Source organism: Atractosteus spatula, chromosome 18 (assembly GCF_055471065.1).
Source record: "Atractosteus spatula isolate fAtrSpa1 chromosome 18, fAtrSpa1.hap1, whole genome shotgun sequence".
In the NCBI taxonomy this organism is placed as follows: domain Eukaryota; kingdom Metazoa; phylum Chordata; class Actinopteri; order Semionotiformes; family Lepisosteidae; genus Atractosteus; species Atractosteus spatula.
Genome location: NC_142723.1, coordinates 12578593 through 12600426, shown reverse-complemented (window position 1 = coordinate 12600426; position 21834 = coordinate 12578593). Strand labels below are relative to the sequence as shown.

Genomic DNA, 21834 nt, shown 5'->3' with positions numbered 1-21834 from the left:
CCTAGCACCAGGGCGCCCCACGTCCGCTCCCTGAGGGCATAGGTTTCTATACAGCATTCCTGAACTCTTTGCACTATGAGCCCGGGCCTTTTTCCCGTCTCGCCGCTACGCATATGGGTCTTTTTCCGCTCTCCTGCTCCCCACGGTTAGTCCCTTTGGACGTCCGTGACAATAGCTTCTAACACACAAAGGGCATGCCAGCTGTTAGAATCACCGTCAAACCTCTTAGAAAAGAGGTCCTAGCTGCTGGAGGTCCTTGTTGGTACAGACCAAGGGTTCCTGATTAACATCCTCAGGGTCCGGCAGGCTTATTGTACTCAATGCTACAATTAGGAGATGCATTTTAAGATTTAATTGGACAAGATAATCCGCCTTAATACTTTTGCACAGGTTTTAAGATGCTGACGTTTTAAAGAGCCCAAGAAAACATGGTGGATTACAGTCCCTAAGACCCAGAGCTGAGGACCCATTCTGTAAAAGATTCTGTGAGATTGTCCTCATCACCCCTGCCTAGCCTGTCCCTTGGATGTGCCAGTTGAATAGCCCTGTGTTAACTGGGGTGATTACCCCAGAAAACGCCCCCTCTTGGGAAAAGAGGAGGGCATATCAGGTAAATCTGAAAGTGATTTGGAGGCACATGCAGAGATCTCTGATAATCATCCTTTGCCAGCGGCAGGCTGCAGTGAGCTGATGTGTTTGCAGAAGGTATTTTAGCTGCCTGATAAGCCTTTCATCTGATGTGGTGGCTTTGGCACCTAAGGGTGTCCAATGGAGCCAAGCAGTGGTGCGCAAGTGTTCAATCAGGGGTTGGATCAGCAATCTCAGCCAGAACCATCACATGGGCTTGCACTACGAACTGTTGGACTGAACGAAATGGACTTGGACTGTCAAAATGAAACTGGCCTGAAAGAAATGGCTGCCTACATCTAAAGCCCAGAGTGATCACTGATCAGGAAAAGGAGGCCCACCTTCTTCTTTACGATAGCAATGACTGGGTCTTTAAGCACAAAGCAAGGTACAGATCATAACATCATACCATGATGTTCTGAAATTTCTCTTCCAGCTGCTGAGACAAAGCTAATAAATCACTCAATTCCTCCGTCTGATGCTGTATTCTCAAACTTAATTAATGCTTCAGAGGAACTAAGCTCTTTATCTGTTCCAGGGAAAGATTTTAAACAATCCCGGGCTCTCTGCGACAGATGCTGCTTATGTAAAGGCTTTCTGGATTTAAAACCGCACTTCCTCTTGTTATTTCGAAGACTCGCTTATTCCCAGACAAGAGCAGAATAAGACTCCTGCCTGCCCAATATAAGACCAATACATTCTGTGACTTTGGTCGTCACATTTTAGAACATGTACAGTATTGCTGCTCTGGAAACTGTCCTACATTGACAGGCTGAAGGAACTGGAACTTGTGAGTATGAGAAGACTGATAAAGGTATTCCAAATCCTCAAAAGCAGTGAGGAAATCATTGCACTGGACGTCTTCGGGATAAACAGTGGAACAAGAGCTAGAGCACAGGTGGAAACTAAAGTAGATAGAAGTGCAGATCAAACCAGGAGCAGGAAGCACTTCTTCATGCAAAGGGCTGTGGGAATCTGAAACAAGCAGCCAAAGCATGTTTTTTAACCTGGTACCCTGTCTTTCTTCAAGAAAGATCAAGGAGATCCTTGGATTAATCACCTAATATCCAATGAGCTATGACCTGCACTTGTTTGCGGCCTTACCTGTGTTCTTCAGGGCTTGAGACTCAGGTGCGGAGCCAGTCAGCACTGGAATCGCACGGGTGCTGTTGGTGGTGAACGTGGTCTTCATGCGATGTTTCCTAGCATGTCTTTCATGAGGACAACTTACAGTCCAAACAAGTCCCATATTTAGAGTTTAAGTGTTGTATATAGCAGTTCTGCCTCGACGAGCCTTTAAAAGAAAAATGTACGTTAACATTTGGGATTAAATAAGTCGTACAGAAGACATTCCGAAAGAATATGTGAGATGCACAAGATCCAAGTCTCTTCTTTGGTAGAAAAAACAGGAACTACCCTACAGGCTTCTTCATCATTCGTTTTGAACTTTCTTGACTCCTCAGGTCAGGAGAGGGAAATTTCCACCTTTTGTTGGAGGCGGGGGAAAGAAATTCAAAAATTCAGCCCAACCAAAACAGAGTGAAAAGTTTCAGCTTTGGGTTTAAAATGATTTATATATCTGATGTGAAAAAAGCGTCGGACAAGAAGATCTTCATTTCAAACACAAGGGCTAACACTGAAAAAGTAATCAAACAGGGCCCCCACGCTAGGAGGAATTTGTGCACATGTGTGTAACAGTGTGGAGTAGTGGTTAGAGTTTGGTATTTGTGCCTGGAAGGTTGGAGATTCAATTTCCAGATGAGATGCTGCTGTTGTACTCTTAAAGTACTTCACCTGAAATCAGCCCAGCTTTATAAAAAGGTATAAATGTAACTTTGGTTAAAATAGCCAAATATGTTAGTAGACAAATTAGCCATGATATAAGAATTATGGTTGTCTTTCTCCTTGATGTTATTTATTGTTATACTGCAAATAATATTAATATAGAATTTGTAATTAAGATATAAATACAGTATTTCTATCTCCTTGTTGCTGCTCTTTTTTCTAATTTCTTGCCATTTTGCATTATTTTCTCACATCTGACATACTCTGGGACATCAGCTGGGGGCATTTATTTATTTTTGTATTACTGTTCAAGAGAACCTGGCGCTGTTCAACGGACCAAAACGTTCTGAAACAGAGCATGAAATGGAGGGGAGAGGGAGTGTAGAAGTGGAAGAGGATGAATATTAAAGCGCTTGATGTCGGTGTCTACACAGCAGTTGTCAAGGACTGAATAATTCACTCCTTAAGAGCTGGAAAGTGAGGGTTTGGTTCAGTCATTAACACCGGCCCCAGGCTGAGTAGTTATCAGGAACATTTTAGCTCTTGAACTCAAAATACCTGCTTTGCACTTTCTACAAACACTTTAGAAATTAAGTGAAACATCTACCCCAGTATTCAGGGTGGCAGTGTAATGAGCTATAGATTCTAACCCAACTGCTGTGCTGCTGGACCTGGGGCAGATATTCTTCAGTCCTGCAGTCGTATAAGTGTGTAAAAATGTCTAATGTGAAAGGACACACAGACACCATGATTCTCATTGAAAAACATGCAAAACAACCTCCGCAAATAGCTTTAGGTAAATGTGCCATGCTAAATAAATTCATAATAATTAATAACACTCTTTCCCATTAAAGCAACCCCCAGCTGGTAAGAGTCCACACAATCCCCACTCAGCCAATTCTGATAATCTGCTGCTTCTTGCAGTCGAGAGTGAGGCTGTTATGGGCAAAACATAATAATAATAAACTGTATTTTATATAGCGCCTTTAAAGGTGGCTTCTCAAAGCGCTTTACAGAATGTAAACAACAATAAATAAAAAGAATACACAAGATAAAACACAATTTCAATATACAGAGGAGACCGAGGATGGTGGTACTACGTAAAGGCTCTTCTAAAGAAGAGGGTTTTGGGTCTGGAATTGAAGGAGTTTAGAGAAGGTGACTCTCTGATATCCTTGGGCAGAGAGTTCCAGAACTTGGGGGCATCACAGGAGAAGGCCCTGTCACCCATACAATGTAGACGGGCTTGGGGGACAGTAAGGAGACCAGAATTAGAAGAGCGAAGGTTGCGAGGTGGGGAGTAGGGCCATAATAGTTCAAAACATACGCAGTTGTCTTTCCTACTGAGATCCACAAATACTGGACTGGTGTAAGGTCACTGTTATTAGGCATATAGAAAGTGTTGAGCTGGATTTTTTCAGCCTGACTGTGCCACTACGGTGCCTCACTGTGTAATTTACGGTGGTAAATTTGTACTTTTTCCTTCCATTTTGAAGCACTCTTCAGCTGTGTGTAAATAAATGTGTGCTTCTTTGATTACCCAAAATTTGTATCGCGGTTCCACTAGTCTTTATTCTGCTTTTACCAAAGTATTGCAATAAATTCACTAATCAAGAATTTGCTTTTGATTCCACTGTTTTCTCAACACACCTGGTGACCCTCAGAGCTTTTTTTTTAAAAGCTGCAAACCCTGGGCTGGGGACTGGGAGAGAAAATTCGTCGTTGAGTCTTTACTGCCTGGACACGTTCAGCGTTTTTCTGGGTTACACCCCACAATGCAAGGGCCCTTATGAGACAGGATGGACTGGGCCCAGATGAAACCCGCCCCCCACCAGGGTTTCAGCTATCGAAACAGAAATGTCCGCCACTGGGGTCGGGAGTCAGCCGAACTGAAGAGGGTCGGCTCACGTGGCTCTTTCCTGCCGACAGCAGGAAGACTATCACGTGTCGGAAAGCAGGGGGAGGAGGTCATGAAAAAAAGTACGTTAACACCCTAGGCCATGGCCGCCTCGTCTCCTCTCCCATCGACCTGCACCTCTGCCTTCGGCCCCAGGAGAGACTTTGACTTTCAGCGTGATTTTTTGACCAGCTGGCTGCTCGAGGTGACCTTCAGAGAAAAATGGTTCGGACCTCCCAGGAAAGATAAGGCACCCATGCTCTAAAACACTGGAGTAAAAAGCCGACAAATCGACTTCACTCCCTCACAGCCTCCCTTTTAGCTGGAATCAGACATCGGGACAAGTCACCTGACAGCAGCGGATTGGAGCAGCCCCAGTACAGCTGATGCCCTTGTCTAAAGTTTACAGTGGCGGATTTTCAAGGTTTGTTTTTTCCTGGATTCTTTAACTCCGAAGTGTCCTTCGTTTTGCCTTTTACAAGGAGCAGCTGAGGAAATGGCGAGCCCATTGGAAGGCTGGGACTTAAGGCGACAGCTTTGCTCCCAGTGGGAAAACAAGGAAAGGAATGGGCTTAGTCAGGCTGTCCACCTTAAATCCCTCTGCTGCTTGCAGCACATTACACTCATGTGTCTTGTTGACTCTGCATACAAATTCAAATAACGAACCTGCACTTTCCCTACATTTACATGGCTCTGACTGTGACTCTGTAGAACTTTGCCATGTTCTACGTTGCACTGGGGCAGAGCGGTGGCACTGTGGCTAAGGATCTGTGTGTGTAGCTGGAAGGTTGCCGGTTCAAATCCTGTGGTTGGTAGAGGAATCCTACTCTCTTGGGCCTTTGAACAAGGCCCTTAACCCCAAGTGCTCCAGGGGTGCTGTATAATGGCTGACCCTGTGCTCTGACCCCAAGCTTCTCTCCCTGCTCTGGAGAGCAAGCTGGGGTATGTGAAAAGACAAATTCCTAATGCAAGGAATTGTGTATGACCAATTAAGTGATCTCTCTTGTACCAGACTGGCTGGTGTGTTTGCTCTTCAAAGCACCAGACCCTGATGTGCTGGGAGAAGCTTGGGTTCGAGTGTGCAGCTGAGTTGGGCTGTGGGTTAAACAGGGCGTTTTCTCTTTCTGTTTTCCTCTACTTCTTCCTTAGGAAGTTGATTAAGGTCATTAACACGAGAGCTGGAATTAAACCAGCAGACAAACGGGCACTGAAGATCAGGACTGGACCTCCCTAGACTACAAGGCTTTCATGATTTTGCCATTACAGATATTAAACAAGAGGTGTTACTCAGCTCTTAAAGCCCTTAAAACCCTTAAAGCATAAGCTATTGTAAATGATGGCAATGGCCATGAAATGAGGCTAGTACTACAGAAGAATACAGTAACGAAAAGATCAATTAGTGGAAAATGTGAATTCTATGGCAACCAATCATTAAGCCAAGACTTCTCACAGACTTCTTTCTGTCCTTCGTCAAACAAGAAACACTTCCTTCCTCTTCCTTTTTCCCATCTTTCCCTTCTTCCTCCCACGTTAATCTTGCTGGAGACCTTACCCTCCCTTCTCTGTTCCTGCCCGAGCTGCCAAACAAGCATTTTTGACCCACCGGCTCTACGTTCCTGAGCTGAGTGACAGCTGTGTTTCTCCACATGTTGCCCAGAACACCCATTCTTTCACCTGAAGATGGACTGTGGAAGATTTAAAGACTTGGAAGGCCTCTTCTGACCCAACAGATCCTGTAAACCCTCGAGATTCTGGAAAGACATTCATGGCTCTAGTTGACGAACAGTGGATTCCTGTCAACAGGGATGAAGACGAGAGAGATGATTCAGTGGACGTAGAAGATCAGGCAGGATTTCCGATGGATCAATACAGTCGATTTGGTAAGCCAGTGTGCTCCTTCAAGCTCATTTATTTCAGCAGCAGTCTGTCTAAAGCTGTTGATTTGGGCTGTACCTTGACGCCAGATCGAAGAGAAAGCACATACAGTCAGACAGCACTCGATTCGCCCTCAACACACAGCAGTGGGACAGACAGGAAATACATCTGCCAGCAATCCTAGATCATTCATGTCAGTCAAAACAAAAAGACACAGACCTCAAACAGAATTAGTGGGGGTATTAATTGGCCCAATTAGATGAGATAAGGTGGATCTTCTGATTTATTTTTAGTTATTTTTTACAACCTCCCACGAAGAGGAGCAGCTTGAATGGAATCCGTAAGGTTCTGAAATGTCGGCAGCCCACACTAGTCACATTACCTGTGCGGGAATGTCTGTAGCAGGGGTTGTGATGAGGGTTCAAGACTGAAGTGCACTTTGCCTCGGTTCCTTCGGTATTCCAATAGGACTGAAATCTGGGGACTGCTCTAGCCCAGGAAAGAGATACAAGTTTCCTGTTATATAGCTCGGGGCTGTCACGTCATCCCTACTGCTGAGACAGTCCATTCACCTGACACATTAGTCCACAGTCATCGAGGCAATAGTGGGTCAGGATGACTTGACTAGCATGGATGTGGTGGTTTGGGTGACTACATGGCAGATGATCTACTGTAATAGCACCTGACTGCTACACAAAGTTTCCCCATCACAGAGACAGGCCTCTGCCCTTGCCTTTGGTTTTCAGCCCACAGGAGGACAGTTCACACCAACTGGGAAATTTAATAACGGGGAGCAAAGGAAAGAGGGAATCATAGCAGTCATAGCCTTGCAGTCCACTGGAAACAGAGATCTTACAGGTCAGAGTTCCCTTCCTAATGCACAAAACTGGCACAAAAATAAGAAGAGTTTTTTTTCCATGGGCCGGGGATGGGAAGCTCCAGTGTGGGACGCTCTTTTATACAATTAAACAGGACGATTCAAGCCTCAGGTTTATACACCCGCCCCGATCCGTATAATTAGTTCAAGCGATGAAGGTCAAAGCGGAAAGGAAAAGCAGAGAGCACTGTGCCTTAGAAAGACTGGAGGGAGATACGGAGTGCTGGTGTTCAACTCTCTCCTTCTCTCTCTGTGCATATGCTCACGAAAACATCGAGACACCGAAGCCGGTGGCGTTTCAACAGAAAGCGCCGTTCGCTCCAGCGGAGACCGTCCCCGGCGCTAGGACCCGGCGCTAGGAGCCATTGCCGGGAGGTGGAGACCGCCAGCCAGACAATGGAAGAGGGAACAGGAATGAAAACGCGATGAATGAAAATCCGAATCGCAGAACAACACGGGGATTAACAACAAAGCACCGCGGCTACTGGGGAGACTAACAGGGAGAGAGAAAAAACACTGCCCGACCACAAGGAGCTGGGGAGGAGGGAGGAAAGGGGGGAAATTGAGAAAACTGTGATTTTAACAGAGCACGGATCGCAGTTGACATGAATGACCAGAGCCTCCGTGAATTAGTTTGTTCGTTGACCTTCCTGAATTAAAAAAACAACAACAACAACATATATTCTCATTGTTCCACCGCCCGCATTCATTGAAACTGGGCGAAAGCACACCGCGACTGGGACCCGGGCGGCCGAGGTGGTGACAGCGAGTGACCCCAGCGCAGAGCAGGCGAGGTGAAGGCAGGGGCTACACCGCGTCGCCAGGAGGCTGGGCTGCCGGCGCCCTGCTCGACGGGCTGACAGCTCCTCTCCGCCACGGTACTGGGAAGGGGTTCGAGCACCGCCCGAGAAGGGGATCGGATCGGGGCGGGAAGGAAGCAGTCCCGGTCCAGGAGCGAGCGGGGGGCAGCCTGGCACACCTGCGACTGGACCCGCCACACCAACCCCCCAGCCCAGCCAGACCACCGGGGCAAGTGGAGAGGTGCAGTTAAGAGAAAAGAGTCCCTTCGTGGAACATCCTTCATGAACACCTTCTTCACGCCTCTGACATGACAGTCAAGGGACCACAGGCTGCCGAAAAGTATTAAGAATACGCATCAATCAATGCAAGTGCATCTTACAGTATAGTTGTGGTCGAAGATTTGGTTTTGCATCCTTTGCTGTTTGCAAACGGGACTTGACCTATTGAAATATTTTTTTTTGGGGAGGGGAAAGGACTCGGTAACACTGCTACGGTCGGAGACTCCAGTCGGTCGCTCGTCGAAGAGCTGTGCTCGCGTCCGCGTTATTGTCGGGAACTGAAGCGTCGATCCGGGAGCTCCGGGCACAGCGCTCAAGGAGGTGCGCTCACAGCGGCGGCGTGGATGCAGGACCATGGGGGAGAGAGACAGGTCGCCGGCAGGTGAGCGAGATGGGATGCCAGTGGCGACCCTTTGCCGTCTTTCTTATCGCTGAGAACTGTTGTACCTCTGCTCTGTGCGTGCTTTCCACATGCTGTGCTCTCAACCACCCTCAAAACTGCCTTTTAAGCTGCCAGATCTAAATAAGAAAAAAAAACCCGAATTATACCGTTAAGATTATTTAGCATTACAGCCTCCGATCTTCAAAATGCACGTATTTGTGCCTCTTGATAAACCCATACACAACCCCGTTACAAACAAAGGACGTTTCCTGGTTCTTACTCATCTATAACGACCGTTCAGCACATTTGGCCACGCCGAAGAATTGTATTTACACGTCGCGTTAAGACGTCCCCGGGGAATTTCAGCAGCCGGCCCCTTCCCGCTGCTGTAAGGTGACTCCCCTCGAACCCCGGCTCATCCCTCCTCCGGGGCAAACTGGGCTAGCTCGCTCCGCGCTGGCTGACAAGCGAGGGTCGCCCAGCGGTTACCTCAAGCTTTACCGGGAAAGCGAGCGCCCTCCGTCTGAGCGGTCAATGCCTACTAGCTCATTCAAGCGCAGCGCGCACAGACCCCTCGGCCTTACCGGCTCTGCCTGCAGCTCGCAGCCGCTGTGCCCTGCAAGTCATTACCCGGAGCCTTCAGTGCGCGCTCGAGTAAACCTGCGTTCAGACACACGGACGTGAAATTATAGTTGAACACACGCACACACGAGCTTCTAGAAATGTACGTGTTTAATTTTCTGCTTGGGAAGTCCAATTTATCTATCCCAAGGAAGTTAGAAAACCTCGAGACGGTGCTGCCATCCCCATCGACGCGGAAGTTTGTGAGGAAAGTGCCGAGGCAGAAACTGGGTTGACAGTCAACAGCGGGGCGGCGTGCGAGCGAGGAGTCGTGGGAGATGGGCGTTTGAAGACGAGAAAATGTGAAGACAACTGAATTCCGAGAGGGAAGGGGTTGATAAGACAGAAGCACAGGCTTCCCTGTTTGAACGGGGCTCAGCAGACAGTGTATATCAGCGGTGCTAATATGAACAACTGCTAAAATAGGACAGCTGGCTAACAGCTGAGAAGTGTTCAGGTGTTACACTGATGCCGAAGTCAAGTTCTTTTTTTTTCTGTTGAAGACTTCGACCTGCCGTATCGATTTTGTCCTCTACAAAGCCGCAGAAGGATTCAGCGGCGGCGCCGTGCTTGCAGGTGTCCTATTTTAAATCGCTTTGTGCAGTTCGGTGCAATTTGGCAACTGCGGTTGACTGGCTTTTAAAACGCAGCTGCAGTTTTGTTTTGTTTGTTTTTTTTTTCTCCTTCTGTTTCTGAAGGGCCTTATTTTGTTTGAAATGCAGGTCAGACTTTTAAAAAACGCAGCTCTAGCACATGTAGCCTGGTCTTGTTGGATTTCAGAAGTTAAGGGAGGCTGGATCTAGACAATCCTGAGATGGGAGAATCATTCGACCATTTTCTAATTACTTAATCCAGTTCAGGGTCGCGGGCAGGTGGGAGATCTTTATGGAATGCCAGGTTACTGTTGCAGTGGTGCTTGTGGACCAGTAGGTGGCTCTCTTTTCCATGGACCAGATTTTCCAGTCTAATACTGCAATATTTTGTCTGGGAAACATTATGCTGTCTTGTACAGTAAGGACAACCCTTCATTTCTCCCTTAATTCAACAGGTGAAGCAATTCCTCACTTTACAAAGAAAACGGAAAAAACTAAATGTAGCTGTAGGTATTGGATGTGTCAAACGTGCTTTGCATGGGGAATAGTGCCCAACAGAAGGTGCACCATTACCATCACTCCACCAGGGGGCGATTAGCAGAAATTAAAAATTAACAGAGCAGTTACTCACATGTAGTAAAAGAAGCAGGAGGTTCATTGAGGTCAGCCTATAGTGGGTACATCTCAAGAACATCTGTGCAGCTGGCTCACTACACTTATAGGTTCTTCCTAGCGCTTTAAGTCCGAAACTGCTTCCTGTAAGTGCCAGTGATGGGAATTTGTAAGTTAGTTGTCGAGAAGAGATGACAACCACCTCCTGTCTCTTGTCTATTTAATAAAGGCCAGATATGAAGAGGGCCTTTGTCTCAGTTTCTTTTTCGACTCCTTGAAATCCTTGTCTAACAATCCATTTTCGGCCTCTCAACGCGCCCAGTCAGCACTTCACCCTCCAGCCTGTCTCCACCCTCCTGGAAACACCTGCACAGAGGAAACACACGAAACGCCCCAGCGGAGTGCTCCCGAACCTGCTCGAGCAGAAGCGTGTGCCTCTGTGCAAGATTTGCCATTTGGCAGTCGGACTGGAGCACAGATGGGAAACAACAGAGCGTGCTCCATGTGTCACACTGTGCTCACAATGTCTGCCCCCTTTCCCCATTAGCATAAAAATGAATGGCTGGATCAAAAAGACCTCTAAATGCTTTCTGAAGTGTAGCTCCTTTGTATGGGACAGCACTTTCAGCCGTGCCGGTACAGAAATGTAATTTTCTACAGAAACCACTCAGACGGCACTACAGAAGCTGCTAAAGTCCGTACCAGTATTAGTCATCTCTTTAATTCAGAGTGCTGTTTTGTTGCATTTTAATGGGCTGTACTTTATACTAATGCCTGGAAGACAGTGAAGCCATCGATGGCTGGAATAACGGACATGTGCCAGCAAAGGGTTGAGCCATCCTCTAAAAGCGGTACTTTAGTACGAGGAGAGGCAGGAAGAAGGCTCCCTTTGGGCTTGTCCTACGCATTCTGTTGCTTGTACCGTAGTGCTTCTATGTGACAATCTCACACCTCCTGTTTCCTGAAGCGTCTTGATGTGCCAGAAACCAGGAGAGAACAATAATGGCAGGCTGCTGGTGTTCAGCAGGTATTTTAAGCATGAGCCAAGACAGCTTGTGTAGAGAGGCCAAGCCAAACCATTGTTAACATTTCAGAAATGCTGAAAAGAGGAGGCATCGTTGCTCACGCCTCTGAACAGCTGAACCCTTTTACAGATTTCTAAATCAAAAACCGTTTTCCCTTTCATGTTCAGTTTCGCTTGGTTTTCTTGCCTTTCAAAGCAAAAATATAATAATAATTAATAATTGCTTACACTTATATAGCACGTTTCTGGACACTCCGCTCAAAGCGCTTTACAGGTAATGGGGACCCCCCTCCACCACCACCAGTGTGCAGCCCCACCTGGATGATGCGACGGCAGCCATAGTGCACCAGAACGCTCCCCACACACCAGCTCTCAGTGGGGAGGAGAGCAGAGTAATGAAGCCAATTCATAGATGGGGATTATTAGGAGGCCATGATTGGTAAGGGCCAATGGGAAATTTGGCCAGGACACCAGGGTTACACCCCTACTCTTTTCCGAGAAGCGCCCTGGGATTTTTAATGACCACAGAGAGTCAGGACCTCAGTTTTATATCTCATCCAAAGGATGGCGCCTGTTTACAGAATAGTGTCCCCGTAATTATACTGGGGCATTAGGACCCACACAGACTGCAGGGTGAGCGCCCCCTGCTGGCCCCACTAACACCTCTTCCAGCAGCAACCTTAGCTTTTCCCAGGAGGTCTCCCATCCGGGTACTGTCCAGGCTCACACCTGCTGAGCCTCAGTGGGCTGCCAGCTGTGAGTTGCAGGGTGATGTGGCTGCTGGCCAAAAACCTTTTCACTCGCTATCTTGTCGACGCAGGTAACCCCCCTCAAAACAGAGTCTGTCGCTTGACCCAGCTTGACTACAATTCTCAAGTAGATAACTTTCACATCATCTCTTCAAGGGCAGGGTGCTGTCTCGCTAAGTTTCTATCCCTCCTGCACCAGGCTTTTCGCTAAGTGCAGACAATCCAGTAATGAAATAAGTACAGGGCAGAGCGGAACATTTCAAACAAACTGCACAGTAAATTAAACACAATAACAGCGGAGAAGCCATTAATTATTAACATGAGGGCAGAGCTGGAAGACTGAAGCAGGTCTTTTAATAAATAGGCAGACAGAGAGCAAAGAGCGTTCATGGCTTTAGTGGGTGACACAGCTACATGGGAGGAGAGTTGAAGGCCACATATTTATTGCTGATGCAAGGATCAGGAGTTAAATGTCCTGTGGTGTTATTGTATGTCAGCTATCTAAGCATGAGGTGTAAACTGTGAACTTCTGTTGACTGTCAATAGGGGAAAAAGCCAAGCTTCCAGTAGACTTCAGACAAATCCAAGGTATGTTGGGGAGTGGTCCAAGTGAAATATTAGCAGAAAGTGCATCGTTCCTGGCCAGAATTCATCATTCAATCCTAAAAATGGAGGTCTGGAAGATTGCGATGGAAGACTTCCATCGCACAGCAGCTTAATCCCTTTTCCAGGTTTACCAGCTCGCTCGACAGGTAGGTAATGTCTGTTGAGCCAGAGCTTGTCCTGGTTGCCATGGCGTTAAGAAAACAGCGAGGGCTCACTTTGCCAGATGGAGCAGAAAGGCAGACTCTGTGGCCTCCGCGCGGGTCTAAGCAAAACTATCATTTTACTGCTCCCCCTAGATAAACCAGCAGGCCGCAGAAACGAAACTGTACTTATAACCAGACGTTCACTGCTGTTTGTTTCGACAGTAGGGTTTTTACAGTCTGCAGTCCATTAACTCCTGGATCATACGCAGGTCAGCTGGCTTTAATAGATAAATGTTAACTTCCCTCTTGCTTCTGTTTCTTCTAAAATGGAATAGCTGGATTTAAGAACTCAAATTCAAAGCTCCTTATCAGTGGTGATTTGAAGCTGGCTTTACTAAAAATCACAATAGGATCATTTACATCTGCTCTGATTTTTGTACAAACAACACTGCGTGTACACTCTTCACTTGAGTGAGAATTCGTTTCATATTTCTCTACTCTCACAGATGCAGAGGGGTGCTAACGATAACAGCTTATAGCTGATACTTTCGCTTCTTCTAAGAAACAGCTGGTTGAGATCCTAGGATCAGTTTACTACTAACTACCAAATGTGCTAGATAACCAGAAATGCGTCCTCTCATTTGAAGCCATTTTATGTTCTTGTAGTCTTATGACAGGCTCGAAGTTATCATAGGCTGCAGAAAAGACTTTTTTTTTTCACATGGAGCCAAAGCTTTGGCTAACAGACAAGGTTGATTAGAGAAGCACCCTCCAGATCTCCTGAAATTAGGTCAATGACTTTATGCAGACTGAGTGGAGTAGGCCTTCCAGGGCATGATGGGTAGGTGTGTTTCGCAGCTCTCCGTGTGCTGTATTGGGTAACCGCCTCCTCTATTATGCTGTGATTATTAGACTAGCATGACACAATAGCATTAGTTATAGATTACAGGCATGTGATGAGACCCATCTGTAGCAGAGAGCCAATTTTATATACTGTCACCTCAAAGAGGTGGTATTAGCATTGCTTTTCAGCTGGTGTAACCGTAATATACTTCCCCAGCTCGTTTCCTGTCTTTCCAAAGTCTTTTGGCCACATCAGCTAACCGTCTAGTCCAGAGATTGAAAAGCTAGTCCTGCAGGAGGCTCTAGGTTTCATTTCACTGTTGATCTTAAGTACTTAATGGAGCTAATAATTTGGATAAATTATCTGAACACCGTTGTCTCCTCAGGTCTTAAACAGCTGCCAAAGGCAAATTACCTGTTAAAACCTGCTGGACTCCAGCCTTCCAGGACTAGAAATAGTAGAAATAACAAATGAGCAGCAAAGTAGGACACGCAGAACTGTATCTGCAACAAGCATGGAGTGAACTAAGAGGAAAATTCAGATATTATAAATTACTTCTTACAGTCTAGCAAGTTATGATTCATCATGGGTCAGCATACAACCATTAGAAACGCAAAAAATGGATCTAGTGAAGTGCACATTTTTGCAAAGAGAACAGTCTCTCTTGTTCAAGGACAGCGTATTTATACTTTATCAATCAATTGAGCAAAATTCATCATGTAGCTCCTGGTGGTGTTGAGCATAAGGTTCCAGTATTTTATTGTACTTTCCAGACATTGCGGTGGAAAGAGATGTTGACCCCAGCATATCCACACATATTTATAAGAATGGGAACACATTGCCAGTGCTCATGGGAAGGAGAGGAAAGTGAAAACCAACTCATAAAAGCACAATGCCTTTGCAAACAACGTATAAATAATCCGAGTGGCGCTAGCTGCTATCCCCAGTGCTGGAGGAGAGCTGTTTCTAAATTCCAATTAGCTTTGTGTCATTTCAGTTGAGTCGCTGCTCATTTGGGAGGCTAACTTTCTGAGCATCTGCGGCTGTAGGCGATGAAGGCAGGGCCTGAGTGTCCTCAGATCGCCTCCTGAGCAGGCAGGTGAGTGGCAGCGTGGTGTGGCTGCGCAGATAAGGGCACTGCTGGCTGTGCGCCCAGGCCCCAGTGATCAGGGAGTCAATACAGGAACACCAAGGTTGGGGGTCAGTCCTCTTGTCCCTGCCAATGTTGCAGACAGGGTCTGGAGTCCAAGTCGGGTTTTGTATTAGACCCTCTGCTTTGCGGTAAGAGCTGGAGGAAAGAGGAGGCGTGGTATGGGAAAACAGTGAGCGAGGGAGACAAGGAGTGGCGTCCACATCCGAGCAGGTCCTAAGGAGGGTCAGGGCACAATCCAAGAGTCCATTAGCGGTAGATCCATCCTGAGACGTGACAAGGTTCAAATCCCTGGGAATGGGGAAAACACGAACAGACAACTGACATGGAGATCCTGGGATAACGGGGCGAGAGGTTCCTCCAGACCCCGGGCTCAGAACACGGGAGGTGTCGGGGATGAGGCCTGTGCCCTCAGGAGACGGATGTAGGGTATCCTGGTGCTAGGCGGGCCTCGTGACTTCTGTACCCTAATGTTGAGCCCTGAGCCCTGGAGGAGCTAAGGATAAATAGGGGGAGAGACAACAAGGCACACCTGGAACACGTATATAAACGATCACAGGGAGCTATTGACAGGAGTAAAATGGAGCACCCTCTAGGGGAGGGATGTCAACTGTAACAGCCAAGGTGCGCTGACTTGAGGTCAACAGCTGACTAACCACTGTTTAGGAACAAGTAAAGGTTTATTCCATATAGAAAAGAGAAGAAAGGAAACACAATGTTTTGGCTGTGGAGCCTTCTTCGGGTGTGGTCTGTTATTCTCTTTTCAGCATGGAATAAACCTTTACTTGTTCCTTTGCAGCCTACGCATGCTGACGCGGCTCCCTACTTCCAAATTTCACTTCCTCTTTCCTCAGACTTCCACTCGACTCCTTTCTGAACACATTTCTGTAGTACCACGATAAGACTGTGTGGACGGCGACTTAGGAGCATTTCAGCTTCCCATGACAAGAGAGAGGGCCTCTTAGAAACTCTGACGCTATGACCCCTTTAGGTTCCTGACGTGACAGTTGGAATTGGGGGTTTCAACTGCACACACAGCAGTTGTAAGATATAAGACTGCAAGAATCGAAAATTGGACAGACTTGGTCTCGTCTACGTGTAAACACTTGTGAACAATCTATCCCAGTACTCGGCGCTCTCAATCTCCTCCCCCTCACTGGTGATGGTGGGGAGGTTCTGGTTCTGCTCACTTTGCCTTATGGCCAGGCCAAGTGAATCAATTGCAAATCCGGACCGGACTTACTCACCAAATTAAATCGCTCCTTGGGGATTGTTTCAAGCTGTCAAAATAAATAAGTCGCACGAAAATCGAGGAAACCACCCATGCAAAGCATTTACTTATGTTGTGCTGTTATTGTTCTGTGGGCGACATGATTAACATTTCTGCCAAAACGTTTGCTGGGACACTGGGATCAATTCCCGGGATGGTGTCTGTATGGATAACTGTTTGTTCTCCTCTTGTTCATGTGGGTTTCCTTCAGGTGCTCCTGTTTCCTCCCACAGTCCAAAGACATGCTGGTAGGTTATTGGCTTCTATACAAATTGGCCCCCAGTGTGAGAGTGTGTGTCTGTATCTGCCCTGCGATGGACTGCTGTCCTGTCCAGGGTGTATCCTGCCTTGCTCCCAGTGCATCCTGGGATAGGCTTTGGGCCACTGTGACCCTGAACTGGATAAGTGGCTATGATGTGATGTTATTGTCCTGTGCCACATGCAGTATTGTCGGGAATTAGAAAAAATCTGCTAGACAACAATTTAAACAGTGCAGGATCATTAATCGATGGAAAAAAGTTACGTTTGCATTGCAGTTTTCAAAACTGGCACTGCTGCCCTAGAAAGAGTACAAAGATGAGGGACCAATTAAAAAATGATCTTACAATATTGGGTAGAGACTGAGACAACCTTACATTGCACTTGGTTAAAAAAAATCGTTTGCAGACACCTTTCTAATGGAAGGAAGATGAGAAGCGGTGGTTTTTGAATTGCTTGAAGTTGTTGTTAATCAACATATTTCCAGTGTGTCTTAAATTAAATAAAAGCAACTACTGCTTGATGTAATATATCAGTACAGCCTGATCTCTCTGAAAAACGCAAGGTGTGTTATTAAAGATGGGTCAAGCGTGCTTTTAATTGGACGACTGGAGCCTGACAACCCCGTAATTATCCTGACTGATGTGAGGAATAGGTTCAAGAAAGAGACACAGAATTAAAGCTCATCTTTGAGATGATAAAAAGCTCAAATTAAAACCTCCTTTGCTATAATCCATTTTGGTTCACAGTATGGCCCCCTTATCCTTGTGCTCCCAGCAGCAGCGGGTAGTCTTGACAAGTATAGTCTTGAGACGCTGGATTGCCGTTAGAAGGTAAAAGGAAAAGCAAATTCCTCACTATATCAGCTTAGTGCCTGCCCAGACAAAAACTAAATTTGCAGACATTTTCCTTTCTCGCTACTTTGCAGTTGTCACGCGGCGAGACAGACGTCAGCCGGGATGTCGTAGTGCCAGGTTGGGGGATAGCTGTTTTGAGTCTTCTTGTTAGCATCTGTCTGTCCTCACGCTGTGAGTGACCAACGCTTCCTGCCTCCGTATGGCTCATGGCTCATCTGGTGGCCGGGACCGTGGGAGGGGAGCGGAGGCATGCACTCTGAAAAGCTGGGAGAGGTGGGGGTTACTGACAGATCCGGAGTGGCGAGACAGATGGCCCAGCTCCTTTTGAGTTCTCTAGCCCCCACCTCCCTCCAAACCTCCTCCCGCCCTCACCCCAAAGCGGAGCAGCTGACTGCTCCTTTTTCAGAAGGTAATTAATTTCCAGTTGTCAGCTCCCTCTCCCACCGTCCTACATGGAGAGGCCCGGCTGCAGAATCGCACACACTCCTTACATCATAATTAGCCTGCCTTCAGATCCCAGCCAAGGCGGCAGGGGCACAGATGGTCCTGATGGAACGCACAGACCTTCGGCCCTGTAAACTTAACGTGCCTGTAGTTTGTGCTGCTTACTTGTCACCTGTGCGTCTGTGTGTTCTGAATGCTCCTCTTGCTGTTCGTTTTCGCCCCTGAGAAAGACGTCAACCTTAACTTGCGTACGAGCCTTGGTGAGGAACCAGGGCAGGTGTTGCAAAGGGTTCTGAAGCCCGTCAGCACAACGTTGTGTTCTGGACCCTGTGAGACACCAATATATTTCACCACTCGAAGTAGTTGTTGCCGCGTAGGAGGTGCCAATTATCCGAGCAGCATTTTTTGTTGTGTTGTTTCATTGTCAAATGGACGACTTGATGTTTTACTGGGAAATTCCTCACATGAACAATACTTTTAAGACGAAATGTTAGTTCGATATTCCGTTGCTAACGGTATTGTGACCTACTTTTTAGGGGGCTTTAATGACAGTGGGCAATAGGAATGATCAAGAGCAAGCTTTGAAACCAGTAGTGACAGTTTCCTTTTCTCCTGTCAGACAATAGCAAATTTAGAAATAGAAAGCTTTGAAACCACTTGGGCTCTGGGATTCTGTTAAAAAAATCAATCAAATGTTTTTTTCTCCCTCTTTCTTACTTCTTGTAACCTAGCAACCCAGTCAACCCCCCCCCTCCTCTCCTAATTTGTTACCATTGGCTGATCCGTGGTTGTTAATGGGGAATCTGTGCTGGGAAGGAGGCCTACAGTGGTCCCCTGGGCCAGCTAGGCAGGCTGTACATCCGGAAAGAGGAGCTGGAGGCTCTCGGAGACGTCTGCCCTGATTGGGATTAATGGGGAACCCAAAGCAGGGAGGGAATGAGCTCGGAGCCGAGGATGGGCTCCCATTACAGGCTGGTCAGGAGGAAAAAGCCCATTATAAGTGCATAATATAGCTGCCCGATTCTCATTAGCAGCTTGTGTAAAATGTACAGGGTCGATGGCTGGGCTCTGACCAAGCGTTTCCTCCAGCCACAGTGACTTCTTCATAGCGGAACCGAGCGCGATGGCATGAAGGCACAAGACAAGCCTTCAATTGTGAAACACAAAAAACCTCTTCTGAATCAATACCTGTGCCGCCGAGCTCATTAAGAAGAGTTTACTCTTCTAGTCTGACGTGACCCTGGAAAGCCTCTCAGGGCATCGAGAGGGAATATTTCCTCCTTCCTCCTCCCGATCGGCAATCCTGTTCACATTACAGACTTTATCCTCTGTGGCTTTGAGGTGGGTGCATACTGGCTATAGCCCTGCTTGGCATTATGTGGGCCCACAAGGTACTGTCACACTGGTCCCCATACCTCTGACCACTACTGCTCAGTGTTTTCAAGGAAGGGGCAGTGCAGGAGGTGGGGGTCCGTTTTTGTTGACAGGGTGCTGCAAAAGGGTTCCCCTTTCCTCTCTGCAGGGCCCGAGTCTGGGGGTTTGGGGGCGCATGTGAACAAGCCATGTCCCTGAGGCAGAGAGCAGCCAGTTGCGCCTCTGGGCATCATCTTTTGCCGACAGTGATGCGGAGGGGGGCTGGACTGGAAGATCTAAATGGAGATATGATCTTCCTCCGAAGCTTCTCAGAGTGAGGGAGCCCACCGGCTGTCTTTGACAGTCCCCTGCAGGAATCTTATTGGAGGCCCCCAGTGAGCAAAGTCCATCTCTGTGTTTTCATTTCTTGAAAATCCCAGGGGGCCCATCACTGAGCGCCTGCCTACTAACTCTGTGGCTTCTTTTTCTTTCGGTGAAAAGCTGTTCCATCAGACCACATGTCCAATGTGTGGCCCTGCCCTGATATCACCTCACTTCACCCCTCTCACTCTTGCTGTGTCCTGAAGGACGTTTCCAAGGTCAAGCTGTAGACCCCCTGCCTGAATACTCCATTACACGTGGGGATGGAGTTCAGTGCTCGATTTTCCTGCCTAGTGGGAATCAGAATGATTTAAAATGTGCAACAATTCTCAACTGGGTTTTGATTTTTTTTAGTGATTTTGTAGAACAATCTGTGCATTTGTACAGCTCTTTGCATCACAAGGATCCTGAAGTACTTTGCACATACAGATGAGACCCACTTAAAACCCTGATAAATGCTTTAAAAAATTATGTATTTAACTGGGCATCTTATACAGAGACAACCATGTTAAATAGCCAGTGTATCCTCATGATAATAAAACACAGGGTTCTGATCTGATCTTTAATGTTCTTTAAACCCTTCACTGCTAAAGAGCAGCCTTACAAGTGGACAGGCGAATGGAGTTCAGGCTTGGGGGTTGAGAAGATTTTGTCATTTCAACAACACAATCTTAAAATCCGGTGAAAACCAGTGTGCATCTGAAACAAAATAAAGCATGACGGGCCACGAGTTAATTTTTTTACAGCAACTGTCATAACTGGTATGCAGTTGCAGTTACAATACAAGGCACCCTTAGTGTAAGGCAGTTACAATATAAGATGAAATGAAATAATGCACTGGAAAGACGTATGTTCCACGTGTTTCACTGAGCGAATGTTTCATAAACGTAGGAAAGGTGCCACTGGTAAGTCCATATATCAGAAATATTGTTTAGCACACTTGCACACTTCACGCCACACAGTAAAGGGCAGATTCACTACAGAGTGAATAAACGTAAGTGGCCAGAATAAATCTGGAGAGGAATAAGGACAGCCTGGCTGTATTCTACAGGCACAGGTAAACTGGGAAGAAACAAAGAAGTACTGTAGTCAGCGGCCAGGGGGAGGTCCTCATTTCCAAACCTTTCTAACTGGAAATAGGACAAGGGCAGAAGCTACTGTATATAGTACAGACCCCAGGAGAGAACGTCCCCGACATCTGAAACTCTCGGCTTCATGTGCACGGTACTGTACGAGCTCCAAATGAAATAGCTCTGATGGGTGTGGCGATGAGACTGTGCCTTTGTTCCTTTTCTGAATTGTCTTCTCTTTGACTGAATAACATTACTAAGGCTGAGACACAGAGAGCCCTCGCTCTGCTATTATTGTAGTTATTGAATTGTTTTAATGTTTGTTGTTTTGTCCTAGATATTTTGCAATAGTAATCTGAAATGTACAGTAATCCAATCTTTTTTTTTTGTGCAATCACTGAAATGGATTGCCTCATAGGTTACTGCCTTCACATGAATTGAAACGGAGAACTCACGGTGGAATTATTCTAGAAATTGTACGTTGGATGTAATAGTATGAAACAGAAAAAGACAGAATGATTCATCAGACCCCATTTGAACTCACCCCTGATGTATTTCTCCTTCTTACCAAAACAATGCTTTAGGGCCCGAAATATGTCATCAGAGTCAAAACACGCAGTTATTCTGTCCTGGAAACAAATGAGAAAAACAGGCAGCCCTCAATCACATTGGCTGTATGGCTTAGCTTTAACTCTGCTTGTCAAAGGCAATTAATTCTAATTAGCAAAGCTGGACGACTGGGGCTTTAGCAGAGGGTGGTATCTTTCAGAGACAGACAGTGCTTTGGAAGATGGACTGGATAGAATGAGAAAAAACCTTACAAACAATGTAAGTATATCCGGCACTGGAAGTCTGGAGAGAAAATAGGTAAATTGCAGTCTACTTCCAGACGATCCTTGAAATTGTAGTTTTGTGAGTCTTTATTGGCAAACTCTCTTTTATAGACTACTGTACAGCCTGACCCAGGAAGCTCTAGTGTTGTTGTCTGCGCTCTCCCTGGATGTGAGTGGGCATGCAAGTGACCATGGGCCACAGGAAGTCCTTTTTTATAGTGGTGGTGACTATGGCAACAGTTGCTGCTGGCGATATTGGACATGGACAGAAACTGGATTTCTACAGTGATGTCTCTGCCCAAACAATCATATAAAAATCCACATATACACATTGAATGACTGGGGTATCTACTGTAGGCGTCATCAGTCATGTTCTCTTTATGAGTGTTTTGAGTTGTCACAATAAAATTGTATGATTATTATAATGCCAGGTCAATGTCAAGTGAGAATGTCAAAGAGACCAATCACCTTGCTGTTTTGATATATACTAAATCGTACAGGAGA

At 46.5% G+C, this 21834-nt stretch overlaps 1 protein-coding gene across 1 annotated transcript in view; it reads left to right on the top strand.

Annotated features, from left to right (window-relative positions):
- Positions 1 to 7476: 7476 nt before the first annotated feature.
- The window catches only part of sbk1 (SH3 domain binding kinase 1), a 35495-nt gene continuing 21137 nt past the window's right edge, over positions 7477 to 21834 (top strand). Inside the window, exon 1 of the mRNA XM_088937029.1 lies at positions 7477 to 8522. Within this exon, the coding sequence (XP_088793155.1) occupies positions 8485 to 8522 (38 nt within the window). The 5' untranslated portion in view covers positions 7477 to 8484. The remainder of the gene's footprint in view (positions 8523 to 21834) is intronic.